Source organism: Phoca vitulina, unplaced genomic scaffold, assembly GCF_004348235.1.
Source record: "Phoca vitulina isolate PV1807 unplaced genomic scaffold, GSC_HSeal_1.0 scaffold1, whole genome shotgun sequence".
Taxonomy (NCBI): domain Eukaryota; kingdom Metazoa; phylum Chordata; class Mammalia; order Carnivora; family Phocidae; genus Phoca; species Phoca vitulina.
In genome coordinates this window covers 30,842,337-30,856,727 of record NW_022589704.1, presented here as the reverse complement: position 1 = coordinate 30,856,727, position 14,391 = coordinate 30,842,337, and the positions used below count along the sequence as shown (strand labels likewise).

At 37.7% G+C, this 14,391-nt stretch overlaps 1 protein-coding gene across 1 annotated transcript in view; it reads left to right on the top strand.

Annotated features, from left to right (window-relative positions):
• The window catches only part of PARD3B (par-3 family cell polarity regulator beta), a 999,887-nt gene that overhangs the window by 142,564 nt on the left and 842,932 nt on the right, over window positions 1-14,391 (top strand). The window contains exon 2 of the mRNA XM_032403913.1: window positions 794-895. Within this exon, the coding sequence (XP_032259804.1) occupies window positions 794-895 (102 nt within the window). The remainder of the gene's footprint in view (window positions 1-793; window positions 896-14,391) is intronic.

The following is a 14,391-nucleotide window of genomic DNA, read 5'->3' as shown; positions in this document are numbered from 1 at the left end:
TAAGAATCACAGAGCCAGATTGACGATAGCTTAGGTATTCTGCTAAAAAACTTGCTAATGTTTTTCTTCATTCATCAGTTCATATTTTTGTCTCATTATTCTGGTTGACCTTTTGTATCCTCTCTGGAAGTAGGCAGTATGTGTGGAACTGAATGAGCTGCGTCATTGAATTCTGAGTTCTAGCATCAGAGTATTTAGCCACATATCAAATTGAGAAAATACTTCTTTTTCCTTAAGCCTTACTTTCCTAAGCAGGTTTTTAAAATAGTACTTGGAGATCTCCTAAATCACTTCTCCTGTTCAGTGAACTCCTCGTTCAGCTCCAAACACAGTTCGAGTTGCTGCTGTGTGTAGCTCTTGCTCTACGCGTCATCTCAAATCTTGGAGTTGAGGACATGCCTACAACTTTGGGAATGTCAGTTTGAATTTCTAATCCCATTTCAAAAAGTACCCTCAAGAAGATCTTTTTTCTTCCCCCAAAGTATTCTTGGGATTACCTAAATTGAAGTTATAAAAATTTCTTGAATATGCTTTTCAGATAACTGTGGCACTTTATTTTTGCATTGCAATTTATCTTCCGGGATAATTGATGAAATATGTATGCTTTGATTTACTGATTTACCTGAAACAGGATAAAAATGGCAAATGTTTATTGAGATAGAAGTAACATTTATTTTTGGTGTTCAAGCCTTTCATGACCAGAGCCTATTTTTAATGAGTCAGCTTATTTTTTAAATTAAACTGTATTTTTAAAAAGCTTACATCATGAAACTTGTTGATTGTTGTACCATAGGATCCTGGCTACTGGGTGAAGATTCATCACTTAGAATACACAGATGGAGGAATCCTGGATCCAGATGATGTTTTGGCAGATGTCGTTGAAGACAAAGATAAGGTAGAAGACTAAAACTCCTCTTTGTTTTCCTCCATAGAGCTGCATGTTTCCTAGAGATTGAGATCCTTAACAAACTCATGTGTCAATTATTATTAAAAGATACCATCTGTTCAGGCTTCACCTGAACAGCCCATAAATCCAAGTTCTTCATCAGATGTTTGGGAAAAACTTTGTCAAGGTTTGGGAATCTGTTCATGGTGGCCTAATTAGCAGACACTTCATTCCCAAGAGTTCCTGATGCGTCTCAGTAAATTAGTGTCAGGCTCCGAGGCCGTTGGAGTTCTCATTGCCATTGTTGGCTCTGGGGTTTCTTCGTGGCCCTTGCTAAATCTTCAACTCAATGCCTGTGATTTGAATGTGTTTCAAAATAGAGAATACAACGGGGAGAAAAATCTTCTGAGGAACTATGGTGAAGATTTTTTCTTTCTTTTCCTTTTTTTTTTTTTTTTTTTAAAGTAGCTGGCAAACACCCGTCTTTCATGATGGTCTTTGTTTTCATTGCTAAAGTAAAAACAACACAAAACACTAAATTGAATATTCCAAAAAGTTGGAACTTATTTTGCCACCTACTTGGGAATAACCCCATTGCAAACATCTTATTTTAATAAGATTTTTCTTCTGATGATAAACTGGAAAGGGTGTGAGAGCATACTTCAGTTGCCACACACTGAATTTTTGCTGTTGAGACACATTGTTTTATGCCTGCTTCTGTGTTGGGTTCCTTTTATCAGTGGTTCTTGTGTCCTCCCGAATTGAACCACACCTCTCCCTGAGGGATCCTTGCTTCAGAGTTTCTTCTCCTGTGTATCCTTAGCACTGTTTGTACTAGGCTAATTTATGTGTGTATATGTGTTTCTCTCTTTTGTTTTTCTGCACTCTCAGGGAGGGTGTGTGTGTGTGTGTGTGTGTGTGTACCAACTGCACTGGATTATGAATAAGTGATTTATTGAGCTCAGGTAAAATTTACATTTTTCCTTTTCTGTAAGATCTTTTTGGACTGTTCAAATTTACGTTAGTCTTTGCGGACATTCTGTCCATTTATTTTCCCTGTTTTCTGTTGGAACTCAACCCTGGTTTGCTGATTTGCTTTGTTTTATAATTACTCATTTCATAATGGACTTATCTCCCTAAATAGATTGTAAGTTCTAGATGACATGGACCAGAAGATTTTTATTTCCTTTGTGTTCTTTGTATTAATAATATCTGGTACAGTCTTTTACCCAAACTTGATTCTCAAAGAACACTTAACTGAATTAATGAGTGGAAAAGAAAGCTTTATTCTCTGCGGTTGACTCCTGTTAATACATAATTTTGCTGCAGACTTCCTGTTGATGGCTTGGTCGCCCAAAAAATAATAATATATTATTTACATTGAACTTTGAGGGAGGACTTTCACCTCTGTATTTCTGTTTCACTTTCTGCCTTTCTGCAGCCATCTTCTTATTTTGAAATAGTCTAGGCATTTGGTCTGTTTGTTAATGAAGAAGGTCTTCCCTTCTCCGATTTCACTGATGTCCAGTGGATTAAAATTAAACGCCAAAAAGTAGCAAGTTTAAGAAGGGCCAGAAGAAAATGTCTTACCCCAGCCTTACCCAAGACCTAATTACAGGAAGGATGTTTCCGTGAGCGGCGCTCAGGGAAATCATTTGTCCTGCAGAGCTCTTCCCTTTAGAGAATTCTTTTTAACTATCCTGGCAGTGCCCTTTTAACTATAATCCATTTACTAGACACAGAAACAGCTTTTATTATATGTAATCTCGGTTTTAAAGGGACTTCACCACTACTGGATCAGGTGAAAAAATGAGGTAGTCAGTTAAAATCCTAGCAAAGGATTAGTGCTGTTTGGGCACAGGTTTGCCTATTTCCTTAATGTACCTTCACATGGAATACACTGAGCCTAATTGGTATTGTGCTGCAGAGTAGACGAGAATGTACACTTTGGATATTGCTGGGAAAAAAATACATGCTCCCATTTTTCCTTTTTAAAAATAATGTAAGTGAAAAGGAGAGCATCGCTTTTTTTCCTGACATTGTCTCTGCATTCTGAAGATTTTCTGATAGTTTATGTATCTAGTATGGAAAGAAGGTTCTGCCAGACTTTGACCTTACTTTTTTGTAAGTTAAGAAGTAATTAGAAGTGATACTTGTAAATGTTTAGTGATATATCAAATTCACCCAAGATCCTTTGAGACAGTATCAAGCTTAGATAAAACTACAATTCACCTATTTTCAAATTGGCTATCTAACAATCTCTTGCATTTAGAATATAGAATGCAAGCCCAAAGAGGCATGGATGGATGTACGAATCCTTGGTCAACACCCACTTCACTTCCTAGAAAAACCTCTCACTACAGGTGAAAATGGCAATTAGGAACCTTTGATAGCCTAGCCGCAAAGGACGAAGCAGGAGAAACAGAAATTTAGAATCAGAAAGCAGTGCAGGCTGAGGCCATTTATTCAGTGTAAGGAAGAGCCATCCAGTACACTTCTGCAAAGACTGAAATTAGAGGCTGAATGGTATTCTACTTATAATCACACATTTTTCTAAATAAGTGACTTTCAAAACTTCTGGTACCAGAGGTGGTTTGCCTTTGGTCTTATCTCAGTTATTCCTTGGGCCAACATAGTGCGTGGTGCACATGGTGCCTCTTTGGGAGGTTTTTTGTTCTGTTTTATCTTGCTTTCTCAGTAGAGCCCTTTCACAGGGGAGCTGAGTTTTTAACCATGTTGCTCTATTTCTATCCTGTTTTATCGAAATATTATTGGAGCGGCTTTGGAATTTTGCATCTTATGATAACTAATATTTGTGTAAAATCTTATGCTGTGACTTAATTATCCAGTTATAAGAGTCATTCTTAAAAATTCTCCAGTTTTATGTTTGTGTTATGTTTTATGTTTTATGTTATGTTTCTGTGTGATGATTGAAGTTCTTTGGGATAAATACCTGAAAATATACTGTTTTACGCTAATTTCTTTTCTCTGGCTGCCCAAGGCTACTGACGTAGTTCACCCAATAACAACTACTTAACATTTTATGGAGCACTAACAGTGGCCGAGAATGTCTTTGGCAATTATATATTCTATTTTATTTCACAGCGACCCTGCGGGCAGGAGCTATTTCTTATCCCTATTTTTAATTTCTGAGAATAGCCCCAGAAATTATAAGTGACTTGCTGAAGATCACACAGGGTGTAAGTGGAAGAATCAGACTAGAATTTAAATTTCCATGCTCCTTTGTTCTTCTTCAATGTGCCAAGCAGTGTGTTGGGTGTCTGAATCTGTATTTGCTAATTATGAAAACTCATGAATTATAAATAAGCATGAATTTGTTTTTACATAGCACTATTGTTAAGAAAAGGTAGGTAATAGAACTATGGAGTGTAACAAAGTTATTTTGAATTAATTTATCACATAAATAAATTCAGCTTTCTTTGCCTAAAGCCTGTACCTGATTTATTGTAAAAGGGTTTTGCCTGTGTTGCTGTCCCTTGCATCCCTTTCTCCATGTCCCAGATTACTCCTTTGAGGACTTGGTAGACTACACTTGTCTAACAACTATATGCCATTTTGTAGGAAAATATATTCTGTATTTCAGTTACTACTTTTCAGAAAGATTGCAGAATGTGCACAAATTATATGCTGTGCTGTCTGCAGTAGGCAGAGTGATAGCCTCTAAAGATACTTAATCCTAATGCCCAGAACCAATGAGATATATGTTACATGGGAAAAGGGTCTTTGCAAATGTGATTAAGGACGTTAAAATGGGGGTAGATTATTTTGGATTATTTGGGTGGGCCAGGTTTAATCACAAGGGTCCTTAGAATTGAAAGAGGCAGGCAAGAGAGTCAGTATTAGATAAAATGTGAAAAGAGTTGACTGTCCAATGCTGACTTTAAAAATAGAGCCAAGGGCACCTGGCTGGCTCAGTCGGTAAAGCATGTGACTCTTGATATTGGGGTTCTTAAGTTCAAGCCCCATGTTGGGTGTAGAGATTACTTAAAGATAATAAAATCTTAAAAAAAAAAAAAAAATGGAGCCAAAGAATGCAGGCAGCTTCTAGAAGCTGGAAAAGAAAAGGAATAGATTTTCCTCTAGAGCTTCCATATGGAATACAGCCCTGCTGACCTCTTGATTTTAGCCCAATGAGACCAATTTCAGAGTTCTTACCTCTAGAATTACCAGGTAAATTTATATTGCTTGAAGCCACCATGTTTGTAGTAACTTGTTATTAACATCGTAGGACACTAATGCAGTGTCTCTTATCCTATTTTAAACTTCTAAAATAATGATGGTTTTGACAAGTTGGGCTTTAAGATTTTGTAGGACAAGGAAAATGTCTTATGTTTCATCACTCTGGGCATTCTTTCCAAAGTACATCACAAGTTGTATCTCCATTCATGGGGTGAGCCCTTGCTCTTTAGGCCTTGAATGTTATGCTGTTTTGTGTAGAAATAATTTCAGGGTCACACCGGAGCTATGTAATATTGACTTACCAGTTTCTCATTGTAATATATGATGACTCTAAGAAGTCTAGAGACTAACATCTAACAAAGCCCCTGCAAAGCTTAGCATTAGCTGATATTTTTTTGAGTGTGAGAACCTGAGTATTGAACATGATTGTCTTCCTTGTTATTATTTCTTGTTTTTAGAAGGCAATTGCAATATAATACTGAAATACAGCAATGTATAACTTGTTATGTAAATCGGATTGCTGCCATGGTTTTACAAAAAGTAAATACATATACAAAAGTAAAATTTTATTATGTGGTAAGATACAATGAAAGAATGTTTCTATCTTTGACTAAATTTTAACTATCATAGGGGTTAATTTTGGAGAAATGACAAAATCTCCTGGATTTTAGTGTTGGTGGGTTGGCCTCAGGGATCACACATAATATCTGGGACTCAAATATTCAAGTTTCATTTCAGTTTCATCCTTTACTAGCTATGAGTCCTTGGGTAAGTTTCATGTCTATTAGCCTTAATTTGCCCATTTGTAAAATGGATATAATGTTTTTATCTTGTGTCTGAAAACTGTATGAAGTTTTCAGTATAGTATGGTATATAGTAGGTGCTCAAATGTTAGCTGTTGAAGATTGTGATAGTTTTTGTTAGTGTATTTTTTACCTGTGCATTTTGATTTAATCATTAAATGTTTAAAATATTAAAATATCAAAGGCTATATATAGTACATTCTGTTTTTAAAAAATCTTACTAAATTTGTTTGAAAGTTATTAAATTGTGTAATAGTTTTATGGGAAGATACTTTATTATGACAAAACATTTGGATTTATGTATTACTGAGAAATCAAAATGCCAGTGTGACTAACTTTAGAACAGGAATCCTTTTATCAGAACACAGTGCTTGGTAATAGAAGAAGCATTCAAGGATCCAATGTGCTTTTGAGATGGAGACTGTTTTGCACACTGAACTAGTGACCTAAAACCAGACCAGACACTGTCCTTACGCCCAAGTCTCTCTCTGATCACGCTCTGTTGCCCCCTAGTGGAATCCACAGCTACCTGGAAAGCAGCTTACGGGAGATACTCCCTGAATGTGATGATGTGTTTGTCTCTATTTTATTCTCAATTTTACTGTATTTTTAGTCCAGCTTAGACTGCATAGTGGATAGTAAAACCAGCCTGAATATTTCAACCAATGGTTGTTATTTCTTCGTGGTTTTCAACCAAACCAATACTTACCTTTGCTTTTTTTTTTTTTTTTTTTAAAGATTTTATTTATTTATTTGACAGAGACACAGCGAGAGAGGGAACACAAGCAGGGAGAGTGAGAGAGGGAGAAGCAGGCTTCCCGCTGAGCAGGGAGCCCGATGTGGGGCTCGATGTGGGGCTCGATGTGGGGCTCGATGTGGGGCTCGATCTCAGGACCCTGGGACCATGACCTGAGCCGAAGGCAGACGCTTAATGACTGAGCCACCCAGGCGCCCCTTACCTTTGCTTTTTATAAGCCATCTTAGAAGGATTGAAGCAAAATCTTTGCATTTATAAAACTCCTTTTCATTTAGACTTCTTTCCATCTTCCTATTCACTGGTTGAAGGGCAAATGGCTGGTTGTGATAAAGTATGTAACTTTTTCAGTATGGAGTTGGACAATTTATGCAGTTTGTATTTTTCTGCAGGTAGGGGGTGCTTAATTAAGTTGGACTTCTTAAAAAAAAAAAAAAAAAGAAAAGAAAGGTCCTGCATTAATTACCTCATCTTGAGTCATTTTGTCAGTGAGGCTCCCGTTTCAAGGGAAACACCTATTTTAAGCCCTTGATTTTTTTTTTTTAAAACAGATCAGAATATGGTGTTTTGGGGATTGTTTTCTTCTCAAGTTTTTCTTGTTCATGGGTGTTGAAGTTTTGAAACTACATTTGAAGGGAAGTTTGCACAATGTTTCAAAAGTCTGTGCAGAAGCTCCTAAAGATTACCTTGGCCAAGAAATTCCATCTCAAACTTTTAAGGGTAGATATTCTGTGCTTATCGAATTACAAAATTATAGAGTCATAGAACCTGAAGAGACCTCAGCAGTCATGTGGCCTAAACCCATCCTCTTGCCAAATATATATATATATATATATATACATATATATATACATACATATATAAACCAGGAGTTTTAAAGGGCCCCATATTTCTAGCTGATGTCTTTTCTGCGTCCATTTCTGCATTTCCTCCCTAGAATGCCGATAACATCTGGTATGTATTAAAACCACTCCGTTTCCCTCCCTCCAAATTGGCTTCCTCCATTTGGCTTCCTTATTTCTGTTGATAGGAATATCTTAGTCATTCAGGTTTGAACCTGCCATCGTTTAAAAAATGTAGCTAGTAAATCCCATTTATTCTTTTCTTTAACGTGGCCCATGTGTCTGCTCCTCTCTTTGCATTTCCACGGCTACCAAATTTAAATCTGTAAAATCTCAGGCAAGGTTATTTCATTGATAAGGAATTGGTGGCCTTGGGTCCCCCCACCCCCCATTCTGTGCCGTGAGTGCAGGCAGAGTGGCCAAGAGCTTGGATTCTTTACAGCAGAGTCAGTTCATTTCTTGGCTCCACTATCCGTGTGGCTTTGGGCAAGTTACTTAATCTCTTTGTCCTTAGTTTCCCCATGGGCAATTGGGGCTAAAAAAGTGTACTAATTTTACAAGTTAATACATGTAAAGTATTTAGGAGAGTCCCTGTCCTGTAGTAAGTCATCCGTGAGTAGGTAGATGCTATTATAATTATTATACTACTATTTTGTATATAATAAACTATTCCTGGGGCACCTGGGTGGCTCAGTTGGTTAAGCATCTGCCTTCGGCTCAGGTCATGATCCCAGGGTCCTGGGATCGACCCCCACGTCGGGCTCCCTGCTCAGTGGGGAGTCTGTTTCTCCCTCTCCCTCTGCCCCCCCCCATGCTCTGTCTCTAGCTTGCTCGCTCTCTCAAATGAATAAATAAAATCTTTTAAAAAGAAAACTATCCCTACACTATACTATACTATACTACTGTTACCACCATATAATATACTACTATTACTAACATAGTATTGGTTAAATCCTACCATTCCTTTCAGTGTGTGCTGAATCCAGCCCAAAATTCATAGCCATACATTATATTCAGCAGCTTCAGAATGCCCCCAAACTATCTGTCTCACACTCAGCCTTCTCAGACCTTAACAGTAATGGAACTGCTGTACTGACTGCTCTCTTATGTACTGTGCACTTTCTTGCTTCAGAGCCTTCTTTATGTTTAACTTGTCTAGTGTGTCCTTGTCCCTAATTCTTGTCTTACCGAAGATTTATTATGTGGTTGACCCTTGAACAACGTGATCTACTTATATGTAGATTTTTGGATAAATACAGTACAGTACTGTAAGTGTGTTATTTCTTCCTCATGACTTTCTTAAAAAATTTTTTTTTCCAGCTTACCTTATTGTAAGAATATATATAATGTACAAAATATGTGTTAATCGACTATGTTGTTGGTAAGGCTTTTGGTCAACAGTAGGCTGGTAGTATTAAGTTTTGGGCGAATCGAAATTACACGTGGATTTTAGACTGCAGGGGGTGCCAGTTAGGGCCCCTACCTGCCCATGTGGTTCACGGGTCAACTGTATATGTTACAAAATGTAAGCTCCACCAGGAGAGGGTCTTTGTTTTATTCACCACTCTTTTCCCATGGCCTCTGCCATCGGGTGGCACTTTGTAGCTGTTCAGATAGCTGTAGAGTGGAATAGAGGAATGAATGAATGAATGTTTATGTGTGTATGTTTTTAGGTCTTTAGTAAGCCGTTACCAACTTTAAACTTTTTTTCTTGATAAATGAGAATGATAAATGATCCCTTTCTCATAAGTGTCATTGGGAAGGTTGAGAAGTTGTATGTAAAAATAAGGAAATTATAAAGTACTATAAACATGTAAAGAATATATTTCTGCTGCTCAGTTCTTACCAATCTTTCGAGATCCAGATCAAATTATATTTTTTTCCTAGTCAGTGTTTGCAGACCACCCCAACCCTAAGTAAAGTTCTCTGTGCTCTGTAATTTTATAGAAATCATTTAGTAGTCCCTTTGAAAAAATACACTATTGCTTAGTTACATGTATCAATTGCCATCTTAGAATTCTTAAGAATTTATGGTTTGGGGCACCTGGCTGGCTCAGTGGTTAGAACCTGTGACTCTTGATCCTGGGGTAGTGAGTTCAAGCCCCACATTGGGTTGTAAAACTTACATAAATAAAATAATAAAATAATAAATACTTAAAGCCAAAACCAAAACAAAAGAATACAAAAAAAGAATTTTATGGTCTAACTTAAGCCTTAATTTTATGTCCCCAAATGTCTTGTATGCTCCTTTATGACTGAGATAGCCTTTTATTTTATTATTTTATTTTATTTTTTATTTTATTTTATTTTATTTTAAGATTTTATTTGAGAGAGAAAGAGCACAAGCAGGGGGAGCTGCAGAAGGAGAGGGAGAAGCAGGCTTCCTGGGATCATGACCTGAGCCAAAGGCAGATACTTAACCCTGTGGGCCAGAGATAGACTTTTAAAATATTTTTTAACAACTGACTTGTTACCTGTGGTTTACCGTTTAATAAACATGTTTGATTTTAGTTAGTGAGAGAGCTAGTACTTGAATTGAAGCTTCCTAATTGTCCTTCATTTTCTTCCACCAAATTATGTTGTCTCTTTTGAATATTTCATTAAGAGGCAGTTTGTGGGCACTTTTCAACCTCAAAGGAGCACTTCGGAATCCATGTCTTTGTGACCTTACTGTGACAAATACGGATGGTGTTGGGAAGTAGCAACTTCAAGCAAATTGATCCAGCCAGATAATGGCCATGTCACATTCGTTCTCCCTGGTGTCTTCTGCAGTTTAGCTTGTTGGCAACTATGGTGTGTGCGGGTGCGTGAGAAGGAGACAATACTGTGGAGACCTGTGTGTGCAGAGCATGTGCATACTTGCCCTGCGCGTGCCTGTTTGTGGCACACATCTGTGATGTGAAGGTTTCCCCAGAGGTTGGAAAGAAAAGAAAATTTTCAAGCTTGGTGGTGCTGTTAACTTAGTTAGGCATTGAGTACAGTGAAGAATAAACAGAAGAAAATGCTTGATATATGTGGAAAACTTCAAGTTTGGTTGAAGGGAAAAAGCCAATAAAACTTGAGATTACAATAATGCTTTACTTAGAGCGAAACATGTAATTCTAAAAAAAAAGAATCAATGAACATTTTCACCATTACAGCATGCCTTTAGCCATATGTTACTGGATCCAGTTCTACCAGTGTTCTCTCTCATTAGGTTCTTTTGAAGCTATCTATGCCCAAGAGGTATGGGACCATTATTATTTTTAAAGACATCTATTTTTGACTTATATACCTTACAAATAGCAATTTCATTAAAATACCTGAAATTACACCAAATAGAAAGCTACTTCAGTTATAAAATATCCTCTTTGAAAAATGCACATGCCTCTCGGTGCTAATTGGGTGTCATATCGTCATCACCTAAGTGTATATCAGTTCAATCAGATTGCATTCCCCGTAACATCTAGCTAAAACCAGCTTCACTGAGGAAAAACGGTAGAGTGTTAAGTGCCGGAGCATTGGGCTTTGGCAGGGTTTTCTTTTTTTTTTTTTTTAAGATTTTATTTATTTGTTTGACAGAGAGACACAACAAGCAAGGGAACACAAGCAGGGGGAGAGGGAACACAAGCAGGGGAAGAGGGAACACAAGGACGGGGAGCGGGAGAGGGAGAAGCAGGCTCCTTGCTGAGCAGGGAGCCCGATGCAGGGCTCGATCCCAGGACCCTGGGATCATGATCTGAGCTGAAGGCAGATGCTTAACGACTGAGCCACCCAGGTGCCCCTGGCTTTGGCAGTTTAAATCCAGGTTTTTCTTACTATTCTAACCTAGCTCAACCTCTGTTTTCTCATTTGTAAAATCAGATACCCTGTCTCACTGACATCACTGGGTTCATGGGAATATCAAATGAAATTAAGAATATGGTAGCACTTTGAACTGTGATGCGCCAAAGCAATAGAGCCCTTTCTTCTTGCCCCTTGCGACAGGGGTCCTCAGGTGTTTGAGCAAACATTTACTTGTAGTCCAGGGGGGACTTGCTATGGAGAAGGACACTGAGCCAGGCAGAGAGGGATGTGAGAGAGGTTTGGAAGGAAGGAGGCTGGTTATGTAAGAAATAAAACAGTCTTTTCTTTGTATCCAGTGAGGTGTCCAAGAAAACAGGGACCTCTATAACCTGGAAAGAAGGCAGCTGTGAGGGTTGTAGGAAGAGGCAGGTTACTGCGGGATTAAATTTACCCTTGGAAATCGAATGGCTGGGAAGCAGATATCAGAGCTTCTACATACAGACAAGCAAGGAAGGAATAAACTATAGTACAAAGACAGTTTCCCAGAGCTTTCCAAGATTCTGGAATCTGTTATAATTTCTGTGTATATATTCACTACATGGTTCCTGTTTTAATGATTGGCAGTAGGTTTCTTAAAATGGAAGGGAACTGTGTGCTTCTTTGAAGAGCTGGGGGCTATTCTCTGTCTTAGGAGAGATCTTAAGAAATCAGATAAAATGTTATGGAAAGAAAAACACCTGAATACCTGAAATCCCATGGTTCAAGGAAAAACAAAACAAAGCAGTAGGGAGATGTCTCAGTACTAACAAGCTTAGGCAAACAACTACTTAGCTCCTTTATTTCACCAGGAGACTGTGAGCTATTCAACAATTTCATGAGACTAGCTAGCCATGTGCTGCACTCCTAGTTAATCTTACACTGCAGGTTCTTGCCTTTCCAGGAGCTCAGACTCACTTTATGTTATTAATGAGCTACATTGTGAATCAAGTGAATTTTTTTGGAGCTGCTCTTGGAATCAAATTAATGTTTATAACACTTCTGTTGAGGTACTTGTTAAAAATTCCATTTACATGTATAGATGTCTTACATGCTTTACATGTATAGATACATTTTTAGTAAATAAGAATTTCCTTTTGGCTTTTAAAAATTGTAGCTTTTTAAAGTCCTGTAAGTATATAATTTTCTGTTTAAAAATAAAGTGTACTTCCCCATCATAAATATGGAAACTTCACTTAGAGAATTTTGGCAGGATTACTGCACTTTATATTTACTGCTTTAAGTTTTTAAGTTATCTTTTTAGATTCCCTTCTTCCGATGTTATGAATCAATTTTGAAGGATCAAATAACATTTCCTTAACTATAAAAAAGACTCTTTGTGCAGACTTTAATCAGAGGGGTATAATAGCATAAATGCTTGTTCATATTATCTTTATTAATCTCAATCCAAAATGTTGCAAGTGAAACACACATACTTACACAATACTTAATCATAAACACAACAGAAAGACTGCAAAATAATGATTTGAGGTGATTGTAATAGCCCAACAATCTGAAATATGCAGTTTTATATATATATGTGTGTGTGTGTGTGTATACACATATATATATACATATATATATGTATATATATAAACAAAAAGTTGAAGAATCTTCTAGTTCTTGATACCAGGTCTAGAACTTGATTTTCTAGACTACTAGCTTAGTGTAGCCACTGTGTACCAGTTCAAAAATGAACCTAATATGATGGCATAATGTGGTGGTCTAAATAGCTCACCTTTTAAGTAAAAATCTTAGAAAGCTTTTGGGTGATTATTTAAAAATGGAAATACTTAGTGTTGTGGAGATTGAAGAGCCTTGGGACTATACTTGAGAAGAGAGGGTGCAAGGGAACCTGCTAACTATCCTCACGTATTTGGGGGATCATAGAAAAGAAGGAATGAACTCATCCACCGTATCCCAACAAGTTGGTCCAATGAGGTTTTAAGGAAGGAAGTACATAACAGTTCAGTATAACAAATAGCTCTTCAGTGAAGTGTATGCTGCTTTGTGAAACACAGACCCTTAGTCATCGAGAGAACATAAGCAAGAGTTCTGCAGACCTTTGCCTGGAATTGCTCTTTTCAGTTTGGAGTATGATTTGACCCACAGCAGGCCAACTGTGAGCGTATAAGGCATGCATTTCCATCTAGAAATACAGGGTTGGCCTGTGTATTGTACAGTTGTATTATTGTTTGCTCACCCAGCATCCATTCTGCACTTTCGCCTTCCTAGGAGAACTCCACATTTGTTCAGGTAACTCCCTTCAACGTGTAGTGTATATGGTTTGGGCCGTATGACCACCCACCTGCAAGGGTGAGTTTGGGTGTCCTTCAGCTGTGATCTAGTTCCCTGTGCCAGTGATTACTTTGAGAATGGTCATGTGATTCGGTTTGTGCTAAAGATGCTCAAACTCAGCATTTAGCTGAGGCCATCTGGGATAGCTCTTTCCTTGGTCTTGTGGGAGAAGTTCCCTCTGAATTTTACCCTCAGAACCTTAGGACCACGACCGCCATTCAGCTTCCAGCATGCAGTAGAAGCAGCCACGAGGAGAGCCAGTCTCCAGGGAATCTCTGGGACGTGGGTCCTGAGCCAGGGGATTCATCTATGCGGAAGCCCCTCCAAACTCGGGACCTCCAATTACATGAGTCATATATTCCCTTATATTTCCACCTGTTTCAGTTGCACTTTTCTGTGACTCACAGATAAAAGTTTCCCACTTCTTACCCACTGTTGTAGGACTGTGGGCTCGTTTCCCTATTCCTCTTTATTCCCTTATGATTAGGGCATATGTGTTCTTCCCTCTTCTAGTTTTCTAACGTTGTTAATTTGAAAAGTTTTCTGAGTTTTGTTGATGGTTCTGCCAAGTTACTTAGCTCTGTTTTCTCAGAAATTTTTGAATTGTTGGTGAAAGATTTAAGCCCCTTAAGGTTAAAATGTATATTTCAGTTGTTTGGTTCGCATAACTTTGATTTAATAAACAAGATTAATGTGGAATGTTTCCATTTGGTAAGGATTCTATTTTTCTATTTTAAATTATTATCCATTATTGTTGATTTTGTTTTTTCTAGAAGGAAGCAATTCATGATAATAAGCATAAACTCT